Source organism: Danio rerio, chromosome 10, assembly GCF_052040795.2.
Source record: "Danio rerio strain M-AB ecotype USA chromosome 10, GRCz13ab, whole genome shotgun sequence".
NCBI classification, from domain to species: domain Eukaryota; kingdom Metazoa; phylum Chordata; class Actinopteri; order Cypriniformes; family Danionidae; genus Danio; species Danio rerio.
The window spans coordinates 26,838,867-26,865,078 of record NC_141030.1 but is presented as its reverse complement, the minus strand read 5'-3'; the positions used below and the strand labels follow the sequence as shown (position 1 = coordinate 26,865,078).

The 26,212-nt window shown below is 34.1% G+C and overlaps 1 protein-coding gene across 21 annotated transcripts in view; it reads left to right on the top strand.

The window, feature by feature from the left end:
- Positions 1-26,212, top strand: part of cadm2a (cell adhesion molecule 2a) — a 755,249-nt gene that overhangs the window by 672,215 nt on the left and 56,822 nt on the right. For all 21 annotated transcript variants that reach the window (XR_015500553.1, XM_087269792.1, XM_087269780.1 and 18 more), the window contains 2 exon segments: positions 12,587-12,739; positions 21,781-21,918. Coding sequence is in view for 20 of the 21 variants with exons in the window: in XM_087269792.1 (XP_087125918.1) it covers positions 12,587-12,739; positions 21,781-21,918 (291 nt within the window). In the remaining variant the exon portion in view is untranslated.

Genomic DNA, 26,212 nt, shown 5'->3' with positions numbered 1-26,212 from the left:
AATCAAAGGGCATCTGTGTTTTCTCTCGTTTCTGCAGATCTTTGGTCAAGCCTTTTGTGCGATCATGTGTTTTTAAGAGGCTTTTTGAAGATCAGCACAGCTTCATGAATATTACAAGATCAACAGCGTCAGTAAATGAAACAGATGTCTCTCTTGAGAGATGGTAGACGTGTGTTTGACGGTTCACCTCGATTGCTGTGCCAATATGGCTCGGCATTCGAGTGAAAACACATGTCACGCTGTCGCTGTCATTCCGGATGTGCCAAGGACCGCATATATTACATTTTGATGGATAAGCATCATCACAGATTCAGGCTTGTTTTTGTGTATTGATTTGCTGAGCTGCAGTTTAACATGTGTCAACTTGACCTTCTCCCTGTTGATTTGAGAAAAGTTGGTGATGACGTTCAATTGTAATTCTTGCAGTTTAAAGGGCAATCTTGGGGGGCACTTTATATTAGGTGGCCTTCATTAATATGTACTTACAGTTGGAACCAGAAGTTTATATACACTCTAAAAAAAGGAACATAACCATTTTTTTTAAATGTCTGAGGGTAAATCATACTAAACGTTTAATATTTTAGGTCTGTTAGGTTTACCTAAATGATCTACATTTGCTAAATGCCAGAATAATGAGAGAATTTTGTTTTGAGATTTTTTTTTTTTAATTAATTTCTAGACAGTCAAAAGTTTACATACATTTCCTTGGTATTTTCTTAGCTTTGCTTTTAAACTGTATAACTTTGGTCAACTGTTGTAGGTATCCTTCCACAAGCTTCTCACAATAGTTTGATGAATTTTTGGCCCATTCCTCCTGACAGAATTTGTGTCTTGCTCGCACAAGCTTTTTCAACTCTGCCCACAAATTTTCTATAGGATTGCGATCAGGCCTTTGTGATGGCCACTCCAAAACATTCACTTTGTTGTCCTTAAAGCACATTTTAACAAATTTGGCAATATGCTTGGGGTCATGGTGCGCTTGGAAGACCCATTTGTGGCCAAGTTTTAATTTCCTGGCTGACGTCTTGAGATGTTGCTTCAGTATTTCTACATAATGTTCTTTCTTCATGATGCAGTCTATGCTGTGAAGTGGACCAGTCCCTCCTGCAGCAAAACAGCCTCACAACATGATGCTGCCACCCCCATACTTCATAGTTGAGATGGAGTTCCTAAGCCAAACAGATCAATCTTAGCTCCATCAGACCACAGGACATGTCTCCAAAAATTATTATTTTTCCCAGTGTAATTTAGCAAATTGAATCTGGCTTTTTTGTTGATTCTGGCTTAATCCTGGTTAATTTTCCCATGTTGTCACAAAAGGAAGCAGTGTGCTTGAGGTTTTCCTTAATCCACCCTTAAACCTACTGATAACAACAAACCGGTCCCTAACCGACCCATAATCACATCAGAAGTGTTCTGCAATACCTTATGAACACAGCAAGTACATTTTATTTCTTTTTTTGGTGCAAGCACATAGTAGTTAAGGCTACCTAATATAAAGTGGGACCCAATCTTGCAGTGTTAGGTGGTTATTTTCAATCTCATTCAGGCAAAATGACAAATTCAATATAAATGTAATACTTGTTAAAGGATTTGTTCACCCAAACATTGAAATTCAGATATTAATTATGCACTGTCATGTCTTTCCAAACTTATTGTTCTATGAAATCTTTGTTAATTTTGGAACATAATCTAAACTCAGCATAAATGAGTACACCTTATTCTGAAAATTAATATTTGTATCTATTTCTAAACAAAAAAGATTAATTAAACATTCATTCATTCATTCATTTTCTTGTCGGCTTAGTCACTTTATTAATCCGGGGTCGCCACAGCAAAATGAACCGCCAACTTATTCAGCAAGTTTTTACGCATCGAATGCCCTTCCAGCTGCAACCCATCTCTGGGAAACATCCGCACACACACACATTCGCACACACACTCATACACTATAGACAATTTAGCCTACCCAATTCACCTGTACCGCATGTCTTTGGACTGGTGGGGAAATCAGAGCACCCTGTCACAATTACCAGCGATCGTACTCCATAAGATCGCTGGATTTCACAACAACAACCATGGACTACAAATCAGCCATTTCTAAACTACATTTTCATACATGCACTCCGGTCACACTCACACATGCTTCCTCATCTTGACTGATTACTCGCACCACCTGAGGATTGTCAGAGACTGATTGCACACACCATTTAAGCAGCATACTCACTCACATTGCCAAGTCTTGTTATCTGCCACAGTGACATTACAGCGTGTTTTCCTAGCCCTGTTTTCCTGTGTACCTATCTTAGCCTTGTTTATCCAGTTCTCCTGTTTAGCCGCCTGCCTTCTGACCTCTTGCCTGTTACTTCGACTACGATTCTGGACTGTCTGCACCTGTATTGACCTTTGCTTGCCTGACCACTGATTAAACCAGCATTTGGATCCAAACTCAGTTGTTTGTGTCACTCCCTGTCTTTACACACCCGGAGGAAACCTACGCAAAAGCAGGGAGAACATGCAAACTCTACACATAAACACCAACTGAGCCAAGGTTCGAACCAGCAACCCAGCGACCTTCTTGCTGTGAGGCGACAGCACTACCTACTGCGCCACTGCCTCACCCGATTAATTAAACAGATATATTTATTAAAATAATATTTTAGTCACCAAAAATATTTAGAAATTGAAAGACAATACAATTAAATTTAAGCAAAATATTGAAAAAATAATTACAAGCTACAATATTTAATTGACATTTTTTATTCATTAATTATTATTTTTTTATTTTTTTGCTTCTCTTGATTTTTCCTCTTTTTTTAAATTTGTATTTATTATTTTTGTGTTTTATTATTATTAAAGATTTGTGAGGCGTGTGCTTGTATATGCTGAGCACTGTATATTGGTTACCCAGAGTGTTTACCTGGTCATAAAACAGCAAATAATACAACAAGCATTTAGTTAGGGCTAGCTTTTACAGCTGGACATTGCTTTACAATGCCGTTGATCGGTAAGTGGGGGAGTGTGAAATATTCATAACATTTGTCACTCACGCATACAGCTGAAATGATCCAAAACAGACTTTACAAAATGTAAATGATTTTATTGATGAATTTCTTTGAATGAGAGAGCAAAGTAATTTTTGAAGCGTTATGGTGACGCAGTGGGTAGCACAATCGCCTCACAGCAAGAAGGTTGCTGGTTCGAACCTCGACTGGGTCAAATGGCATTTCTGTGTAGAGATTGCATGTTCTCCCCATCTTGGCGTGGGTTTCTTCCTGGTGCTCTGTTTTTCCCCACAGTCCAAAAACATGTGCTAAAGGTAAATTGGCCGTACTATATGTGTGTGAATGCAAGAGTGTATGGGTGTTTCCCAGTGTTGGGTTGCACCTGGAAGGGCATCCGCTGCATAAAAAATATGCAGAGGGTTAAGATAATTTAGATGAAATCCAAGAGTTCTCTCACTTTTTAGAGAATAAGAAATTAAAACATTGTCAAAATATTCCATGTTACTTCAGTTGATCAAATGTAATCATGTTAAGCTCCAACAACACTTTTGTGCACCAAAAAAAAGTAAAAACATTGTAAATGTAAAATGTTTGCAAATTGTTGTTTGCTTATGTCTTACACATCAGAAAATTGTATTGAATTGAATTATTATGGTAAGTGGGCAATTTATTTCACTGTGGTGACCTAAGCCGAAGGACAGTGAATGAGTGAGTGAGTAGTATGGTAAATTTAAATATCTAAAAATATTAGCATTGATTATGCTGGTTCTAGAAAATCAGGAGGGCAAGATTTCACTAGAAAAAAAAATATTTTTTACAAAATATTAATTATTTAAAAAAATGATACATATAGCTGTAATCTATGCTGTAACTTAAGCTATACTGTAGCTATATTATTCTAATGTTAGTGGAGAATAAAGTTGGAATAAAATGGAACAATTTATTGTTTATTTATAATAATTAATTACAGCAAATTTTAACAGAGGGGGAGTAATTTTCCATAGAATAACATATTTAATCTAAAATAACTAATACAAATAATAGTATAATTGCAAAATATTGTATTTAACAAGTTTTTAAAATGTAAAAAAGCTGGCAAATTTAAATAACTTCTAAAGTTTAAATAACTTTTAAACTTGTAAAGTACACTCTAATAATCTTTGTTTTATCTTGTTTTTTTGTAATATTTGAAATAATAAAAAAATATAAAACAACTGTGTTCTCAGAGCTTTCTTTCATCTCGGTATTAGTCCAAGATAAATAAATCTCCTTTTCCGCTCCACAGAATGGGAACAGAATGTTTGTTTGGCATTTCCAGAGCTGACAGAAGTTCCTGGCATTTTCCTGAAGTTCTTAGTTCTGTTCAGCAGTCGGATTCATGCAGCGGGATCGGGCTTACGGCCCAAGAATAAGCAGCATAAGCTTCCAGACATTTGTGGAGTGAACAATGGTCATCTGAGCATGTGTACAATTCAGAGTCTGTTCAATATGTATGTGTGTGCCCAGCAAAGCCTTCGTTCCACTGAATACTTGTGATGCATTAGATTCAGTAGAGAGAACATCTACGCCTCAACTCATGTAGAGCCAAATATCAGAGGCGCTACGGTTAGAATTCGGAAGAGTGTTTTTGTGTAGGAGTGAGTGTCTTTGATTCGTTCGATGTGTGTGCATGTGGCTTTGTTTCAGGGGTGGTTTTATGCAGTGCCTCTGCAAACAAACAAACCAATAATAATAAAATAGATTAAAAAAGAAAGCATGTAAAATGTGAAATCCAAGCAAGATATTCAATTCTACGATAAATAAATAAATGCTATAGTAATTGAAAGTGCTTTTAAACCATACTATAGTAAAGTGTTTGAAATAATCTGTTTTGTTAGTTTTGTAGTTGCTGTGGTAATATAAAAACTGTAGCAATATTAACAAAATTAGGTCCACATAGTATAATATTAAATGAACCTGTGTTGGTCCTACTAGATAAGGAATAGTTCTAATTATAAATTGGACTACACTGGTCATGTTGTATGTTTGTGATTTTCTACAGATGAACTGCTTCATAAGAAACATTTATTTGTCAAAAAGACTGTACTTGATTCGCTGAAAAGAACCAGTTCTTAAGAGCCATGTTTGTGAATCTAGACTGGCATTTATGTATGAATTTGATTTAGTAAAGAAACACTTGCTCTTTGCAATAATTTGTTTAAATTGGTATTTTTGATTTACTAATAAAAAAAAAAAACGGTTCAAAAGCATCCAGTATTAGTGAAATGGACTATTTTTGTCCTGTTAAAGGTGCCGGGATATTTTTTTTTAGTTAGTTTTAGTCTGTTAGTTTTATACATACCTAGTTTGACAGGGTAGAAGGATGGGGGGTATACAGTGTATGGGGTAATAAATAATTTTTCTATGTGATTGTAAAAATTGTAGATTTTCAAAGCTGTTCACAGGACATTTTAAATACAATTTAATAACTAAAAAGAACAACTTTATAGTAATCATTTGTTTGTGAATTGGACAACATACATTGGTCACATTGTAACCTAATGATAAGTTTTTTTAAAGCTAAAAATATTACTTTTTACACTGAAAGTAACTGTACAATAAAATAATCATTTTGTTTGAGTTTAGTTGAATTAAGTTTAATAATCAGTATTTAATACAATTAAAGACGAATAATGTTTAGTAAATGTTTTGTATAATATTTAAACCAAAAATGTTCTTTTTTATTCTATTCTTTAATTCATAACCTACCTCACAACACTACCAAAGTGGTCACTTTATCTGAAATGCACTTTATTCAGGAAAGTGGACTGGAAGGCATTAGAAAAAAAGCGTGACCCACAAGTTGTTTTTTTCATGGTGGCATTGGCTTGACTCTCTTCCTGTAATGAAGCTCATTATCTTCAATTACCTTAGAGATGCTGCTGTCCAGAGGGAGCTGCACTCAGACCTCTGGGGAAACGCGTCTGAAAACACACAGTCAACACACAACATCAGTTAGGCTGTTTCATTACAGCTATGCGAGGCCTCGCTGAGGTGTGTAGGTGGCTTTGTGGGATGTTTGTTTGGATACCCGGAGTGTGTCTGCATGGTTCCACTTTACACTTTCTTTAAAGTTCCTTTAACATCGTAATTGGAGTGCATGGCTCGATCTGGCTGAGAGCTTCAACCTACTGTGATCGCAAAATGAATTTCATCTTTTTAAAGCTTCTATTTAGACGGTTTATTTAGACTACTTTTCTGCAAGTGGAAATAAACAACATCTCAAACTTCAACATAGTTTATTCTATCAGTGACTTGGTAAAACCACATAAAATGTACTATTTTTATTAATAAATTATTAATAGGATAAATGAAATGCAAATTTTTTCTATTTTTAAACAACAAGTTTCTTATGTCTTTGACATTATGACAGTTCATAATATTTTAACAGATATTTTGGATAATACTAGTACTCAATTTAGAGTGCAGTTTAAATGTGCAGCAAGTAAGTTTGACACCCAGTGGTTGAACTAGGTATTGCATTCTTGGATCAAAACAAATGCAAGCACAGGTTGCCAGATTAAAGACCAACATCGAGTCTAACGATCGAGCCTAAAGGCTGATTTAAATTGTGTTCTATATAAAAGCAATGACACGCAATATAAGGAATAATTTCCATATTAAAAGGAGACTTGTCCTACCCAACTCCTTGAGTTGATACTGTAAAAATCATTTGGATTTAAAAAAAAAAAAAGAATAAATTTTACAGGAGGTCTAATAATTTGACCTTTAAATACTGTATATATTGTAAAAAAAAAAAAAAAAAAAAAAGTGTATTGTGTAATAGCTTAAATCTTAAAAAATATTGTATTGTATTGTATATATATATATATATATATATATATATATATATATATATATATATATATATATATATATATATATATATATATATATATATAAAACAGTTTTTATACTGTTGGAATTGTTGGGTTAAAAATACCTAAACATGTATCCCAACTATAGGTTATTATACAGTGCTCAGCATATATAAGTACACTCCTAACAAATCTTTTTTTTTATAGAAAAAATGTACAGTTTTAATAGGAAGCTATAAAATATATTTCTGCATACACATTATATTAGTCAGTAATAAAGCCAAATCTGGAGCTTACTTAACAAAATAACTTATGATAACGGTCCAAAAACTAGTACAGCCAAATGTATATGTTATAGAAAAACATTAAATATAAATTTTAAAAGAAGGAAAAATCAAGAGAAATTTTGTTCTTAATTTGTAGGTTGTAATTTCTGTTTTGCAATATTTTTCTTAAATTTAATTGTATATGTTTGAAGACTAAAATATTATTTTAATAAATATATATGTTTAATAAATATGTTTTGTTTGAATGCATCAAAATACATTGCCTATATTCACTGAGAAATGGATAAAAATGGGGGGTACTCAATTATGCTGACAACTTTAGCACCTTCCCAACTATTGGTTATTTTAGCTCAATGCATTGGGTTATATCATTTAATCAAGTGCACTGTTTTTTTTTTTTTGTTTTTTTTTTAATGAATTTTAATTTATCCATTCTGCTATTACTCATTACTATTACATCTGTGTATACAAATAACATACAGTTTACAAAAATAATACAAATGATTCATATTATGTTTTAAGTTATGAATGAAGAATGAAAAAACAGAGCATGAAACAGACAGTATAAACTGCGTGAGCAGAAAATCATGTGTTGATGGAGCAGAATATGGAGTTCTGTGTCCTGTATAGATTGTCCAGCAGCAGTAGCAGGCTTTACTCAGTGTCCACAATGTACATAACATTCTAACTATACATTTAAAAGCTTCTAAAAGATGGTCGTGCTTAGGCATGGCCGATATAAGTTTCTGACGGTATGATAACCTTGGATAAAAATTCATGGTTTCACGGTATAACAGTATTGTGGTTACTGGTCTAAAATATATTCTTTTTAAATATCTGGGTTAAAAAACAACAACTTTAATTCCCTTTTGAGCACAAAATATTTAATTTTTTGTGATAGATTTAAAATAGTTTGGGATTGTAAAAATGTCAAGCTGATCAACTCAAATGAATCAATGACTTCTGCTGTCTTCATTTGCTTTAAAAACACAGATTCATTCATTCATTCATACATTTTCTTGTCGGCTTAGTCCTTTTATTAATCCGGGGTCGCCACAGCGGAATGAACCGCTAAATTATCCAGCATTTGTTTTACGCAGCGGATGCCCTTCCAGCCACAACCCATCTCTGGAAAACATCCACACACACTCATACACTACGGACAATTTAGCCTACCCAATTTACCTGTACCGCATGTCTTTGGACTTGTGGGGGAAACTGGAGCACCCAGAGGAAACCCACGCAAACGCAGGGAGAACATACAGACTCCACACAGAAATGCCAACTGACCCAGCCGAGGCTCAAACCAGCGACCTTCTTGCTGTGAGGCGACAGCACTACCTACAGCGCCACTGCGTAGCCAAACACAGATTTATTTACAATTTAAAATGACATTTTTGTATATCTTTTCTGCTGGAGGTAATGTTGAAAAGTAAGTAAATCAACACTTACTCATACCTTAGGAATGGTAGAGTAGAAAATTTTGGCGGTTTCAAAACCTTGACTTTTCCAAGCTGCAGTATACCTTGAAGGTGGTTATCGTCCCATGCCTAGTCTTGCGTTGGTGCTATTCTTGGAAGATTTTGTTAAAGTTTTTTTTTTTTTAATATTCATTCATTCATTCATTTTCATTTTGGCTTAGTCCCTTTATTAATCCGAGGTCGCCACAGCGGAATCAACCACCAACTTATCCAGCACGTTTTTACGCAGCGGATGCCTTTCCAGCCGCAACCCATCTCTGGGAATTTTTTCAATATATTGAAAACTAAGATATTGAGATATGAAATACATTGCGATATTAAATATACTTTTCAATAGTAGTGTGCATTTGTTCAGAAAAGAGAACCTTGACAGCAGTTGAACTGCTTTAAAATACGTGTGGCTTGTAGATTGCAGTTTTACAGTATCTGCATTCAATTGAAAGTTTTCTGGTGGTATGACAAGGCTAACGACTGAGCCATTGACCAACTTTTTTATTTATTAAAAGAGCTTTAAAAAAGGTCACACTGATGATCGACCACTGGAATGTGTTCTTTCTATTCTCTTGAGATAAAAAACATCCATAAAGCCATCCGCGAATATTCCAGCGGGTTGTTACAGAGCGTCAATGAGCCTCAAAATGTCTGAGTGAGTTTTATGGAAAGCAGAAGGTTAGAACTAGTGACCTTGTCTGCTTTGATTAAACTGTGCCGCCACATGGCGAATATCTTATGATCCACCAGACTTCTTTCCTAGTGTAGTCATCATCATTAAACAAAGCGTGTAAAAGATGCCTGGGGAATAGTGGCCCGTTTCTGACGTTAGCCTTTGACCTCCGCGTTAACACTTTAACCTTTTCATTAGGTTTGTCTGATGACAGACACTAAAAGATCTAATGACTAAAATCACATCCTTAGGCCTCCTTTGCACAGAGGTCACAGTCATAATAAGTTTGAACTTTACTTTTATTCATACTCGACTTGGTAAAGAACCTGCAAATGTCATAAACAGTGAGTTTGTAAATGGATCCAGCATGAATTTGTTCAAATCGATCCTCATTCTGAACGCCATTGACTAAAGTGATGTTAGATTTAAATCTTGACTGATCCATATTCCATTTGCTCCCTTGATTGAAAGGCGTCACAAAATAATTTTCCACGTAGCCAAGAAATTGATCTTTACCCTCTGAACATAATTATGGAATGACATGTGGTTTGTTTATAATCTTTTAGGTTAAAATGGCTTTTTTTTCAATTATTCCATGTCTTGTGTATCTAGACTCACTCTGAAATACTTGGCAATACTGCAAAACACACCTATGAGGAGCGTGTTATATACATAGTCACTGATAAACTAACATCATATTTGTTGTTTAAACAATGTGCCAGCTGACATTTTCATAAGATGTGATATAGTGAAGCAATATCACACAAGCAAGTGTGTTGTTTTCTCAAATAGCAGTGTGAGCTTGATTGCTATATTAGCAAGAAGTACTTTTTGAGTAAGTTACATTGTACAAATATTGTCTCGCCAACATTCAGTAAAAAGCCAGAGCACATTGTACATCTCAGAGCAACACTGCAGTGTTTCATTCCAGAATAAAGCTGTTTTGTAATTAATTACTTGATTAGAGACGCACCAATTGTAATAGTTTAATTTTCCATTTTTTTTCCATGTTTTAGAATGTCAACATTTATAAACAAAAATATACACTAACACTTTCTATGAAGCTCACACTTATAATGAATTACAATTTTATCCGTATTTATAATTAATCATTACAATTCTATATTTGTATCTATTAAGTTGCAACAAACCTTATATTGTGTTATAATGACTGTCATACTGTAGATACATTATAACAGTGATAGTAGTAATGCATTTCAAACCTTTTATAAATGCATAGTGAGCAAAATCTGCATTCAGTTTTCCCTTTATAAAGCTATTAATGATGCATTAATAAAGGTTAGTAAGTGTATTATGACTCACAATAAGTATTTATAAGGCAAAGGGCTCTTATAAACAATAAAAATACAGTCCAGTCAGTTTATGCATCTCTATATTTGTTTAAATAATTCAGTACTCCATTCATTAAGAGACTGGATGCATGAAAAACCATATACTCCCCTACTATATAGTACACATAAAATTGACAAAAGACTTTTAAAAGCAACCAGATTAGGATAAGATACTAACTTAATGTAATATTTAATAAGATAATTAATTAGTTAAGAAGCGAGGCAGTGGCACAGTAGGTAGTGCTGTCGCCTCACAGCAAGAAGGTGGCTGGGTCGCTGGTTTGAACGCAAAGTTGGCGTTTCTGTGTGGAGTTTGCATGTTCTCCCTGCCTTCGCGAATTGTCCGTAGTGTATGAGTGTGTGTGTGAATGCGGTTCATTCCGCTGTGGTGACCCCGGTTTAATAAAGGGACTAAGGCGACAAGAAAATTAATGAATAAATTAGTTATGTTACTGCAACCTGATCACATATATATATATATATATATATATATATATATATATATATATATATATATATATATATATATATATATATATAAAATATATAAAATGTACTTTTTCATTGGTTTTGAAATAAATACCTAATAAAGTATGTATAATGTTTCAGACGCAGCCAGTCATTTAATTTTTTTTCAAATGAATCAGCCATGGGCAGCGCAGTAGAGTGGTAGGTAGTGCTGTCGCCTCACAGCAAGAAGGTCGTTGTTTTGAGCCTTGACTGGGTCAGTTGGCATTTCTGTGTGGAGTTTGCAAGTTCTGCATTGCAAGTCCCTGCATTTGCGTGGGTTTCCCCCACAAGTCCAAAGACATGTGGTACAGGTGAATTGGGTAGGCTAAATTGTCTATAGTGTATGAGTGTGAATGAGTGTATATGGATGATTCACAAAGAAGGGCATCCGCTGCTTAGAACATGTGATGGATAAGTTGGTGGTTCATTCCGCTGTGGCAAGCCTGGATTAATAAAGGGACTAAGCCGAAAAGAAAATGAATGAATAAATCAGCCATTTTAATGTTTAGCCATTTGTATCCACAGATATGTTTTCAATAAGAGAAATTTATTTAGAAACTAATTTCGAGAGGATCACATGCTTATGATTGTTCATGGTTGTTTCCGCATTAGCTAACATATGATTCACCAATCTGACGATTCCTAACTAACTATAAATAACTGGAGATTCTTAACTCAGTATCTTCATCTTGAGGATTCCGCCCTCTCACCCCAACTCCCCCTCCTTTCTAAATTGGGCAACATGTCGGCCCAGTGATTAGAACTGTTGCCTCACAGCAAGAATGTTACCGATTAAAGTCCCTACTGAACCAGTCAACATTTTTCTGCGGAGTTTGCTTGTTCTCCCTATGCTTGCGTGGGTTTCCTCTGGTTTCCTCCCACAGTCTAAAAGCATGTCACCTAAGTAAATTGTACATTCTAAATTGGCATCATAGCAAAACTCTTAGTAAACCGTATATCTCTCTTTAGCCATCCCTTTATCTGTGATTAGCCAGAAATAAGTCGGGGGAGTTCATCGAGATCTATCTGAGCTCAAACTCCCCTCTCACCCTGCTAATGCGAGGTAGCCCAGGGCTCAAGAATCTTATGAGCTCAGGGATTCTCTCCCAGGACAGCATGCCAAACAAGCTTCATTATCAATCATCAACTAAGTGTGAACTCTTGAAACCAGCATGTGCACTGGGGGGAAAAGTTACTGTATATAGCTCAGTACCTTTGTGGATACGTCATAATGAACTAGGAATTGCAGAAGTGTCACAGTCACACATTTCCAATAATCCAGAGTGGGTCTTGTCTGTTAAGCCAGTGTTCATGCATTAAAACTTTGGGTTGTTTGGGAAAAGCAGGAATATTACCTTGAACCATTATGGTACATGCTTATTAAGGTGTCATAATTAATATCAGTGTGTGAATTGTTTGTTTTCCGGCAGCTCTGAGAGATAACCGGATTGAACTGGTTAGAGCCACGTCGCAGGAGTTGACGATCAGCATCAGCGAGGTCTCGCTGTCAGACGAGGGGCTCTACACCTGCTCCCTCTTCACCATGCCTGTCAAAACAGCCAAGGCTTTCCTCACCGTCCTGGGTAAGACATCATTTCATTTACATCCTAATTCAACCAGCTGGAGCGATGAGGTAGTTAGTTAGCCTTGACTTGTCACATCACTAAACTGGAAATAGACAGTTTGGTTCATGTTAATCCTAAGTTTGGCGGAGTCTACATCAGGGTTCCTGTAAAATTTATGGAATTTTTAGAATATAATAGAATATTAGAAGGTCTATTCCAAACATTGAAAGTCGTGGAATTGTCTCCAAGTCATGGAATATCAGGGATTTTTTGGTTGTTGTTTGTTTGTAAAAATAATAATAATTCTAATAAAGTCTATAATAAATTAATAAAGTCTATTGTTATGGTCAGATTATTTTTCAGCTTTATTTTATTTCTTTCAAACTTATCAGCTGGCAATTTACATACTTTTTTTTTTTTTTAGGATTTTCAAATAGTACAAACAACAAAGACAATCAGACAACAGACAAACAAACCAAACCCAAGCACTGCAAATCAAATAAACATTTACAAATGTACGTTTAAAATAGAGAAATAATAATAAATAAACAATTAATAAAATAGTCAAAACAAAACAGAAAAAAACAGAACTCTTTTCAAATAAAAAGAGTTTATGTAGAAAGAATTGGAGAGGTTCCCAAAGTCTCCTGAATTCGTCCTGTTTGTGGTTGAGGTCATAAGTTAATTTTTCCAAAGGAAGAAAGGCTGAGTAATCCACATGGAAATAGTTGGAGTTTGAGAAGTAGACCATTTTAATAATATACATTTCTTGAAATGTAAAAGTTGTAAACAGAGGTTTGAACTCTGAGTCAAAAAGGTCTTCTGGAATGTCATTCAACAAAAAAAGTGAGCAGGAGAAAATAAAACGTTTTCCAATTATCTCTTGGATTGCAGAATGAACCCCTCTTCAAAATGGTTGGATGTAAACACATGACCAGAATACATAAAAAAAAATGTGCCCTTACAAGTTTTACACTTAAAACAGAGATCGAAACAAGCTGGGAAAATTTTATGCAGACTAACAGGTGTAAACTAAATTCTGTGAAAAAACTTAACTTTTTATTTTCATTTATGGAAATTGAGGTGCATTTTGGAAAGATACCATCACAGATCTTGGACCAATCTTCAGGGTCAAACAGAACTCCAAGGTCCTGTCCCCATAGTGGTTTCAAGGAATTATAAACTGAGGAATCAGAGTAAACTAATGAGGCTTAGAATTTAGAAATAATCCCTTTAAAAGAACTTACTGACAGCATCGTTTCTTCCAGTTGGTTTTGCTTTAGTAGGGACTCTATATAATGTTGAATTTGAAGATATTTTAAAAAGTCTTCGGAGGGAATGTTAAACTCTGTTCTAATTTGTTCAAATGATTTCACAATTGCAGAGGTAAACATTCCGGCAAAGTCAGACAGACCTTTAGAACTCCAGTCCTGCAATCCGATGCTCTTAATCTGGGTGGGGAGGGCTGGGTTCAAAGGCAAAGGGGAATAGATGGATATAATTTGGGGGATGTTCAAATGTTTTTTTCACATCATTCCAAACCACTAATGTATTATAGACAATTATATTGTCAGTAAAAGAGATTACATGATTTATATGATTAATAAACCAGAGAAATTCTAATCCTCTTGGATGGCAAAATAAAGATTCAAAGTCAATCCACAGAGTGTCCTGCCTATTCGTAACCCAGCTTGTTATGCTTTGGAGTTGAGCAGCCCAATAATAAAGCTGGAGATTAGGTAAGGAGAGACCCCCAAGATCTTTTGGTTTACAAAGTTTAGAAAGACAGACTCTCTGTTACTTATTATTCCAAATAAACAGAGATATGCAAGAATTCAATGTTTTAAAAAATGATGAAGCTAAATAGCATGGAAGATTTTGAAAAAGGTAATTTAGTCGAGGAAGTATGTTTATTTTGATGACATTAACTATCCTAAGCAGGGAAATTGGCGAAGGAGTCCACTTCAATAAGTCTTTTTTAAATTTTTTAATTAAAGCAGAAAAAGTTTCTTCAAACAAATTATTGAAATCAGGTGTGAGAAAAATGGCAATTTACATACTTAAATAATGAAAATTTTAAGAGTTTGGGCTTTAAAAAAGGGACACTTTAAAGACTAGGTGTTAAAAAGTAATGACAGAAACTTTACTTAAAACTACTAGCAGGCTACCAGTTGTGCGAGAGAGCGAGCACTTATGGTATACCTCTAGTTTTTATAAAAACTGAGGTAAATTATTCGTTGTTGTTCTCGGAGTAGATATTAAAGTCATGCAAAATGATATTCAAGCTAAAACAATTTTAATATAATATTATCACAAGCAAAGCAACAGCAGCCTGTTTTTCTATTCATTAGATGTCATGCAAATTCAGCTTTTTAGTCTATAAAAGTCAGGGAATTTGTTATTTGGCATAAAGGTGGAAAATTGCTACATGAACCTTGCTGTATTTCCCACAGTTAACCTTTTTCAGATATTTTTGATATGTAATTAATTATACATGATTTTGCCAATTAGTTAGTTAGTGCAACTTAATATTTTGAGTTATGTTAACTTATCTGGATTGTGTATATATCAAAACTTTACATGGCTGAACTTATTAAACTTATTATAAAGAGTCACCTGAACTAAATAATATAATATATAAGTTAACTTTTTTTTAAAGTCTGAGTTTTAAATAATTCAAATATGTGCAAAAAAAAAATAAATTTTTTTATAAATAAATCTGCTTTAAAATTGAGTTTGTAAGTGTTTTGTAATTTTGTAATACATTATATAATTTATAATAGTGTAAATCATATAATTAGCTAATGTATTAATTTTTATTTATTGTAATGATTTTACTTTATATTAATTTATTTTTGGGTGATGTCAGACAATGAATGTCTATTTGTCAAGTCCTGTCAATTTTAACCTAAGTTAAGACAACTTCACTATTTAAGTAAAGTACACTGAAAAAAAAAAAAAAAAAAAAAACATTTACAGAAAATATATTTAAAAGAAACGTTACTGTAAACACAATATCTGTAAATTAACAGCTTGACTGCTATTTTATGTATTATATAATTAATGACAATTTACAGCAATGTGTCTGTTTTATACAATGAAATTGCCGTGTCATTTACACTGTTTTTTCCTGTTTTGGTAAGTACATTTAAAATTATGTAAAAATCAAAGTAATAAATTGTAATTTTGTGTGCACCTCTTTATATTAAGTGACCATTTTTTAACAATTTTTACTAACAATTTTTTTATTTGTGTAATTTTAAAGTAAACCCTTATTAGTTTTACTTTTTAAATGTTTTTTATAAACATGTTTATCTCTTTTTTTTTTACTTTTTGTATATTTACATTTAAACTATTTCTTTTATCATTCAATTAAGCAATGCCTTTACAGCTTTGCTTTTAAGATTGAAACTTTTAACCATGTTGTAACTTATGTTATAACTTAAAATTTTAAGGTGGCATGAAGATTTTTTTTACAGTGCACACACACACACACACACACACACACACACACACACTGCCGATCCAAAAAAGGCACATACAGCATGGTTTCAATATGCTTCTACAATGCCACAACATTTATTCCTGTCCAGAGTCTGTCCATAAATTTGTCTTCAAGATCTTGCATTATTGATGGGGGAGTCAGAACAGTGTGCAAAGTCTTCTTCAGCACTTCCCAAAAAATTGTAAATAGAGTTAAGTTAGGGGCTCTAGGGTTTGCTATTATTGATCTTATTAATTTTTGACAAATATAACTTTTTTTAAATCAATTTAGTTCAATTCGTGTTTGTTTTTATAGCACTTTTAAAATGTAGATAGTGTCAAAGCAGCTTAAAACAGATGTTCTAGTAAATTGAAACTGTATCAGTAAATAAAAGTCGTAATAATTTAAATGGGTGTATCTTTCAATAGACATATATAATTCACAATATTATTGTTTTTTGTTGCATTCATGATCAATTAAATGCAGTCCACCCTATAAGAATCTTTTAAAAATATAAAAATTATTACCAGCCCCAAACATCTGAACCAAAATCTTTATGAATGTTCATGGACGCATTTATTGGTGGAGAGAGCTATTGGCGTGTGCAAGCAGTCTAAACTGGTTGACAATGAGCTACACTGAACCATTAACAAGGCAATAGAAAATGATCAAATTTGTCGTTTCCAGAAAGTAGATAGATAATTAGAATTTTACCTCAGTGGGGGCGTTTCAAATCTAACTTTGGCCTGGATCAGGATTTAATTAAATGGATTCACCCGGTCGCCTTCAACAAAGACACAGATGATCACAGAACAGTGTTGAGAAGTGACACAGAAAGAAGTTTAATTAGTTTCCACTATCAACTTTTTACTACTTTTGTCAATCAAAAGTCAAACAGACTTTGTATCAAGACCCAAACATACCAGAGTTAATGTCAGCTGCGACAGCCCACAAACAGTGCTTAATGCCATATTTCTGCATTAATTAGGAGCCCAATTAGCTAGTCTCGTTTTAATTAGTTGGCGCGCACCATTAAAATCATTACAGTTGTACACTCTTGTCAACAAGCCTGCATTGCATTAGTGTTTTTCTCATTGTGAATACATGAATGGATACAATTCATTTCAATGTTGTTGGGAAAACATGCAAGATTAATTACACATTAAGCTACATATGTTGTTAAAGATATTATTTGAAATGGATATTGTGTTTCTGCTATAGATTGTAAGGCTTCAGGAGTGACAACTGCAGTTAATATCCTAAAGTATTTTTGTGTGTTTCCGAAACATTCTGGCATCTACTGTGCATTATTTGTAAGGGCCGTGAAACCCCCCTGTCTCAGCAGGATGTTTTCACACTTCTCCTTTGAATAGTTCGGAAAGTGGGTGAGTCCAGCTTAGTTTAGTTGGGAGTTTCGTGTGGTGAAAGATAGAAGCATTTGCATGAAAAGTGGGAGTTTTATTACATGCACAACAGCTGATTTTCAAACCTGCAACACAAACACAGATGCAGGGGAGATAGACAGTGATTCGGAGAGCAGCATTTACAGCGGATTTGAAAGCTGTGTGGAAGTGGAGGATTTTTCAGTCCATAATATTGTAGTGAGATTACTATAAACTTTTCATTTTGACTAAGCTATGTTTTTAAAAGGGTGACGCAGTGGGGCAGTAGTTCTGTCACCTCACAGCAAGAAGGTCGCTGGTTCAGGCCACAAAAAAATGAATGAATGAATGAATGTCTTTAAAAACTGAAAGAGTACCGCTGACAATTCTAACTAACTTTGCCATCTGAAGAAACATAAAGAAAAAACATTGATCACACACTTACCTAATTTGCAGAGACAGGAAAATAAACACAAACTGGAACTGTGTCTTTTTTAAAAGAAGACGAGTGGCAAATCAACATTTCACCATTTCAAGATTCGAAAAGCTCTGGGGTAAAAAATATTTCTTACAAACATATTTTTGTCGTTTTTAGCAGACCACTGTAATCCACATATGTGGGTCTACACGCAAGCTCTATTCTCATTGCGGGGAAATGAAAACAAAACCTTTGTTGCAGTTTATTTATAAACATTGACTACTCATGTCTTCGAACAATTCTTCTACTACTTTTTTGAATTACGATTGGTAACACAATATGGCGTCTTTCTGAAAACTGTAAAGGAGTCTTCGAAGCTATATCATGCATAATAATGAAGTTGCACCTCATTCACAATAGAGCGCGCTGATTGGTTCGAACCAAGTCTTTCTCATGAATCATCGAACTGATGTGCTAAAAAATCAAAGACGTCACTTTGTACTGGCCAGTACAGACAGTCAGTCTCCCACTGGAATCCCATTGTTGTGACACTGCTTCAATTTTTTTTTTAAACTGGAAGAACAAATTTGCTCTAAACAGCGCAAAAATAATCAATTTTCAATTGTTAGCTAAATACATGTGTCCTAATAGTGTTTTTAGCAACGTCGGACATATATATGACTGTCAACATCTTAAAAGATGTGCTTTAATGTTTTCAGACCCTATAACAAGCTACCAGCAGTATTTGAACCAGACTTGAACACACTTTTATTTCAGTATGATGACTCGTTAATAACACAATCTGAATATTGAGTAGGGTTTGATTTTTGATTTCCTCACATTTTTGCAGCAAACTAATGGTAAGAAGTGTGTGGTTAGACACATTTTGCCCAAGCTTTTAAACTGACATTATCAGTGAAGGTCTGACCACCATTTATAGTGGAAGCAAACGGTAAATTTTAATTAAAGATGACCCAAAAAAATTATTAGCTTGCAACAAATAAATGTTCAGCTGAAGACTAATAATCTGTGCCAGCAAAACGAACATAAAGTAAGTTTCATGATTTCATGCAGACTTTAACTAAACCCTCTCAACAGAGGCAGCGTGTTTTGTTTATGTTTTGAAGGTTGCTTCTCAGAGCTTACTTTTGAACGGTTGCCAGGTCCACATATTGGTCTTCAGGGCTTAAGTCATCCAGTGTATAAAGTTAATAATGTACACAGGTGGTGGTTGGAATATTTTGCTTAGATGGTTTATTTTTTTGTTTTGTTTTTTGTTTTCTATTTTTTAGCATGATTTGGCAACACTAAACATGATTCCCAATTATGCTTTACACTCAAAAATGTTTTGCTGCTTGTTTAAACTACATATTTACAATTAGCAAGTACAAATACAATGAGTGTGTGTGATGAACAAATATAAGTCCAAAAAATAAAAAATGCGATAACCATGTGACATTAATTGTATGTGTGGACTTTGTATAAACAAACAGTTTGGAGAAATTGTTTATTGTTAATAATTGATTTGTTATTGCCTGTACTGTAAGAAGGTCTATGTATTGTACATTGTTCATACTGTATTTTCTGTTTTTAAATTAATAATAATAATGTAAAGTTTTTGTTACTGTATTAAAACTAAGATAAAAGAATCAGATCTTTAGTGGTTTAAAGTGATATGATGAATTGGAGTTATACTGCTATTCCACACCAACTGGACATATACTGTTCTTACAAATTTGAGAAATAGAAATCAACTTTAGATTTTTAATTCTAACACTGATAACATGAAATAATTGTGTGGAACTCAACGTTTTTTACAATGTACTGCACATATGAAATAATTAGTTTACAGAAGTAATTCCTCTAAGGGTATTAATAAAGTTTTAAGCTAAAACATTTTAAACATCATGAACAACTAGTGCACACTGCATGAGGATTGAAGATGTACTGTTTAAGATCAGTGTTTTTTGAGCAAATTACTAAACTGTATGTGTGTACTTTTAAAACCATGAAACACATTTTTTGATGAATTACCGCTGCCACAATCAATAAAAAATATGCACAGACATAGAAATATGAGACAACAAAGTAGCACAATTGAATTTGACTTTACATGTTTTTCTCCAAAATCTTTGTGTATCAGATATCAAGAAATGAATCAATCAGCAGCGACAGCTTGGCATCTGCCGTTTTCCTTTATGTCATCTTGGGACAGTATTAACAAACAGCACAGCGTCCAGCAGAGGTTACAGGCCACGATGCTGTGGAATGACTGATGTATTTACTCTGTTGCTTTTTAATGCACAGTACATTGTGGTTTGTTTTTGCTTTGATTTATTTCTCAGGAATGTGATTAAGGTCTCTTACTCAGGGGAGCAATAAGGCCTGTGAACTGAATGCCAAACGTCTGATCTCATCTTCAATCAAAGCGAACCCAATATCTAATTTTCCTGACTAATGTTCCCTATTGATTTTTCTTTGTCTCAGGCCGCTACCTCAGAGAGGAAGCTCCTGACACAGTAATGTAGTTGTGGGCCACAGAGTTTCCTGTGTGCTTGAAACGGTTCATAAGATTGAAATGCTGATGGCTTTTGTACGTGGAAACAAACGTTTGAGGTCTTCTCTGTCAGGTGATCTCAGGTGTGTTATAAGCTGGCTCGCATGGAATCTGTGATCACAAAAACTTTTTTAAACACATCATTATATCTATTTATTTATTTGCTGTAAGTGTGAATAAATATATATTCAGTTTTTTTATTTTGTCTCCAGTAATATTATTAAATAATATGTAAATACTTCAATTATATTTGTGAAATTATGTATGCAATGTGAGTTTTTTTTATTTTTTATTATCTGTTCGGCTTTCTGCAAAATCAGTTTGCATATACCCACAGATTTTTTTACAAAATTCTGCACAGATATGAAAAAATATATATAAAAAATAAATAAAAAGTAAAAAAATAAATCCCCAAATTATATGTGGCCTTAGTTATAAGTAAAAATATATATTTTTGAATTAACTTGGTGCAATGGTGTGAGGAAAACCACCTCTCACTCAACATCAGCAAAACCAAGGAGCTGGTGGTGGATTTCAGGTGAGAGAAGAGAGAACACACCCCTATCACCATCAACGGGACACCAGTAAAGAGAGTCAGCACTTTCAAGGTTCTTGGAGTCCTCAAGTACTCAAAGAAGGATTCCATGTTACATAGAAATTCTTAGTTTTATTTTTAAGGGAAAGTCTTCTCAAGTTGCAGGCAGGGCATAACATTTTTTATCAATGTGGAGCAGCAGGAAGGGTCATTTTGTTTCCAGTTCAGTAAAATCAATCTGTATCTTTGAATGAATATTGTACATGCAACCTGGATAGGCAAAGAGAGTTCAAAGCTCTTGAATGTTAGGGTAGATGTAATTAATTTATTTTAATTTGTTAATTAATCAGCATATGTAATTCATTCGATTTGGAATCTTAGATTGATTGACATTCCAAATTAGAAGCTAAATTTAATCGTAAATACCCTGCTGCTTTTAAAAACTCTGCAATAATAGGATCAAATAACCACTAAATGAAAGAGTCTAAATTTAAATTAACCCCAGTGAACGACAAAAAGCCTCAGGCAAAACAAAAGGTGGTTCACAGAAGATATAAATAAAATCTCTAATCGTTCTCTATTAACGTTACATTCACCTACTGTTAATATTTTGAGCTGCCATAAAGAATTGAGTTCCACCTCTCTACCTTTCTCTCTAAATCACATGTCTGCTTCTTTTTCAGGGGTGCCTAAGAAACCAGAGATCAATGGACTCACCAAGCCGGTCCTGGAGGGAGATCACATCACTCTGACCTGTGTGACCTCTGGCAGCAAACCTGCGGCTGACGTCCGATGGTTCAAAAATGAGATGGAGGTCAAAGGTGAGGAAAGCTGGTAAAATATGCGATCATTGAAAGTAAACTTTTAAAAGCTGTTTGGACAGAAATCTATGTAGGTAAAGTGTGCCCATGGTCATATTGGAGTGATATAAACACAACACATCCCTTTTTTACATTAAAATATGATTCAAATCCCAGTGATTTTTGGGCCCACCACAAAACATAGAAGTGCAGTTTTCCCTGCCTGCCAATATTGATTGACAGTCACATTTTACCATGTCTTAGGATTTATTTGTATTGTCATGTATACAATACAGGATTTGCAAAGAAACTGGGATTAAAAGATCTGTTCCAACTCTCTTTGATCCAACTGCACTTCAAGAAGCAGTAATTGGTACACTTAGTATTTTTATAGCATTTTAAACTATACTTTTGAGCTATGTATTTCATCATTGCTGGACCAACTGCACAGTGTACACAATCATAAACGAGGATTCTTCGTTAAATCAGGTTTATTTTGTACACTAACTTAGCTGTACTGGATCTCTATACAGCAGCACATATGAGCAAGTTTGATGGGCAACCAGTCACATTAGCAATAAGCAAAAACAGCACATTGTGTTAAACGTCTGCATGTGTGTTTGATTCTTTGTGTATGAATATTAGCCCCTTTCACACAGTGATACCGGTAAATATCCGGAAAATTTCCGGAACGACTTTACCGGTAAATTCAAAAAAGCGCTGTTCACACAGGCGAGGACGTTACAAATTTTTTCCAGAAAAGACCATTCACACATCTATTCCAAAATACCGGTAAATTCTGACATCATTAACCAAAAATGAGCTCTAAATGGCTGGGCTTGTATTTGTAAACATTTGACCACATTACAAACTCTGTGGATGGATCAGTATTGTGAACCACTTCGATGAAAACATATAGAGGAACACTTTTTCATGTCAAGATGTACATGATATGTGTGTGTGCTGGCGCTCACCGGCTCCTTCACGTGCACACGCGTAGCGCCACTCAACTAAAGAAAGCGGAGCTTGAAGGTAAACAAACAACGGCTTATCATAAGCATCTTATCGATAATTATTCACACAGTTGGCATTAAGAAAGAACATAGAACTGTTATCTGACTAACATCTAGCAGTTAAATGTTTCTGGAAAAACATTCAAAGGCTTTTATTTTCATAAACCACTTGGACATGAATGCGTCTGACTGTTATGATTAGCTTATGTAGACGTCTAACATCATCACGTTCTAGATGTGCACGTGCTCTTTCTGGCAATCTTCCTTCTGCATTTGCACAGCGCAGCATTCCGGCAAATTAGCAGTAATGTTACAACTTCTCTTTCTGAAAAATAGCCGGAACGAATTTACCGGTATGTTCAAAAAGGGCCTGTTCACATATACACATTTTTCCGTGTCTGTATGTGTGAAAGGGGCTAATGTTGTAACGGTGTGTGGCTCATTCATCTTGCAACGGTATTTGTGACTTTGGGGTTTCACCATGTCTTATTTGCTGTTTGTCATTTTGCTGTGTTTATGCTGACATCTTAATCCTGGTTATTCTACTCTGAAGTGAAATGTTCGAAGAGTAGGCAGAAAGAACCTAATTTAAGTTGGTGGGGAGAACCATCTCATTTTTATTTAAAGGCAAAGGCACAAAAAACATCTACAATTCCCTCGTACCCCAAAATTGACATATTCAGCATGGTATAATAAATAATCTGATGGGTATTTTGACCTGAAACTACACGGACACATTCCGAAGACATGAAAGACTGCTTTTACATCTTGTTAAAAGGCCAAAATTGAAGCCCCTTAAGTCTATAAGATAAAGTGCTATGAGAAAAGTGAAGCCTTTTGTAAGAAACCTCATGTTCCGTAGAACAAACAGCATACTATATAAACACTGTCTCCTCTCAGTCATATAGAAAAGAGACAATCAGTGACAGCATGTGAAGAATTCTCTAGACAGAAATGCTCTCTGCCATGCATATGATGCAGATGGAACTGAGCGCCTTTGTTGTGTATTTGGCACACATCTAAAAATACAGCAGTTCTAATTAGCAACGAAGAGGTGTTTGCCATGCTGACTGATTATTGTGTCTCTGGTGGAAAGAACGTTGGGGAAAGGCCTTTACAGTGAGGAAGAAGTGAACCCGAGAGAATAAAGCATTTTTTATTACTTTGTATTGCTCTATGTTTTTAAATTGCTGTGCAAATGACAATAAAGGTATCTAAATCTTACAGACCCAATCGCAAGTAAGTAAAATATCATACAATCATAACTAAATCCAAAGAAAAATCCCATTTGTTAAACATGGAGAGGGCGGTGTGTATAACCTGTCCTGCAGGCAGATATTAGTGGGACGTCTGAATTTTTTGACCTAAGCTTTTTAGTGAAGTGCGTTTGTCCTGCACATAAAGTGATTTTAGTTATTTTTACAGATTTGTCACAACGTCAGAAATTAAATTCAATTCAATTCAATTCATCTTTGTTTGTATAGCGCTTTTACAATGTAGATCGTGTCAAAGCAGCTTCACATATAAAATTATAGTAAATCGAAACAGTGTCAAGTTCAGTTTAGTGTGGTTTAATATTCACTGTTGAGAGTTCAAACATTGAAGAGCAAATCCATCGATGCGCAGCTCTGCAGGTCCCGAACCATGTAAGCCAGTGCCAACAGCGGCAAGGAAAAGAATTCACCAATTGTCGAAAGTGAAGAATTACAAAACCTAGACAGAAACCAGGCTCAGTTGAACACAACAATTTCTCCTATGGCGAAACGTCTTGTGTAGAGCTGCAGTCTAGGTGCTAGGCCCTTAAGAACATTTTTGAATTCCACTGCACTACTTTTTTTTATAGTTTTTTTTCTTTTATTCTTTAATCATGTGATAAATTAACATATTTAACTGTTGTAAATTCATCCATGTACAGTATATAGATGTGAGTAAATTGTAATTTTTACGTTTTTGTACAACTCATTCACACCCAGGGTGTGAATTATACATTGACAATGGGGGTCAACATTTTTCTGTAATTATAGTTTGTATAATACATGATTAAGCTAATTAAATATATGTATTTTTTAATTGCATCTATTATATTAATAAAGCGTATTTACTTTTTCAGTGTGTTGATGTGTATTTAGTTTTTTTTTACCTACAGTAACCTCTTATTATTTATTTCAGAGGTTATGTCAAACTATATATTTAAAAAAAAATAAATAAATAAACTATGCATCTAATTTTACTTCAGGCTCTATGCTGATAAAATCTTTTACAAAAAAAAAATTGAAAAAATGTTGAATACGTACAATGTGTATTGGTGCTCAGATCTGTTAGTTTCATACTGATTGATGCAATTATCCACAATGTTATGAACCGTTATAGGGGTTATCAAAGTTTTTTTTATATTGTCTATTCTTTTATTTATTATTATTATTATTAGTAGTAGTAGTAGTAGTATTATTAATATTAATATTATTAATATTATTAATATTATTATTGTTATTATTATTATTATTATTATTATTATTATTATTATTGTTGTTATTATTATTATTATTATTATTATTATTATTATTATTATTATTATTATTATTATTATTATTAGATACAGATCAGAGAAAACTACTCTTCACTATTAAAGGACTGACCCTTCATGCATCTTGTTTTGATTTCCTTCAGGTGGGATCATGTGTATATTAGGGGGGTCAGGGACTCATATAATTGACCTAATTAAGGTCAATTAAAGGACTCCCTTAAGGTCAATTAAAGGACTAACCCTCCATACGTCTGGTTTTGATGTCCTTCAGGGGGGTTCAAGTGTTTATTAGGGGGGTCAAGGACTCCCCCAATTAAGGTCAATTAAAGGAGTCTACTAATTAAGGTCAATTAAAAGACTGACCCTCCGTACGTCTTGTTTTGATGTCCTTCAGGGTGGGTTCAAGTGTTAATTAGGGGGGTCAATCCCCCAAAAAAACCCTGTAATTCGCACTCTGGTCACACTCTAATCTAAAAAAAAATGTACAAATAAGAATGAACTGCAAATACATTAAAAATGTAAAAAAATTATACATTTTTTAATGAAATTGAGTTGAGTATAGTACATTATAGTACATAAAAGTCAACATTTATTACCACGGGCATATAGGTATCAAACAAAACAGCTTAATTTATAAACAGATTAGAAACCTATCTATATCCATATAATAATTATAATAATAATTTCTTACATTTATATAGTGCTTTTCTGGACACTCAAGGTGCTTTACACATTGGGGGGAATCTCCTCATCCATTACCATTGTGCAGCATCCACCC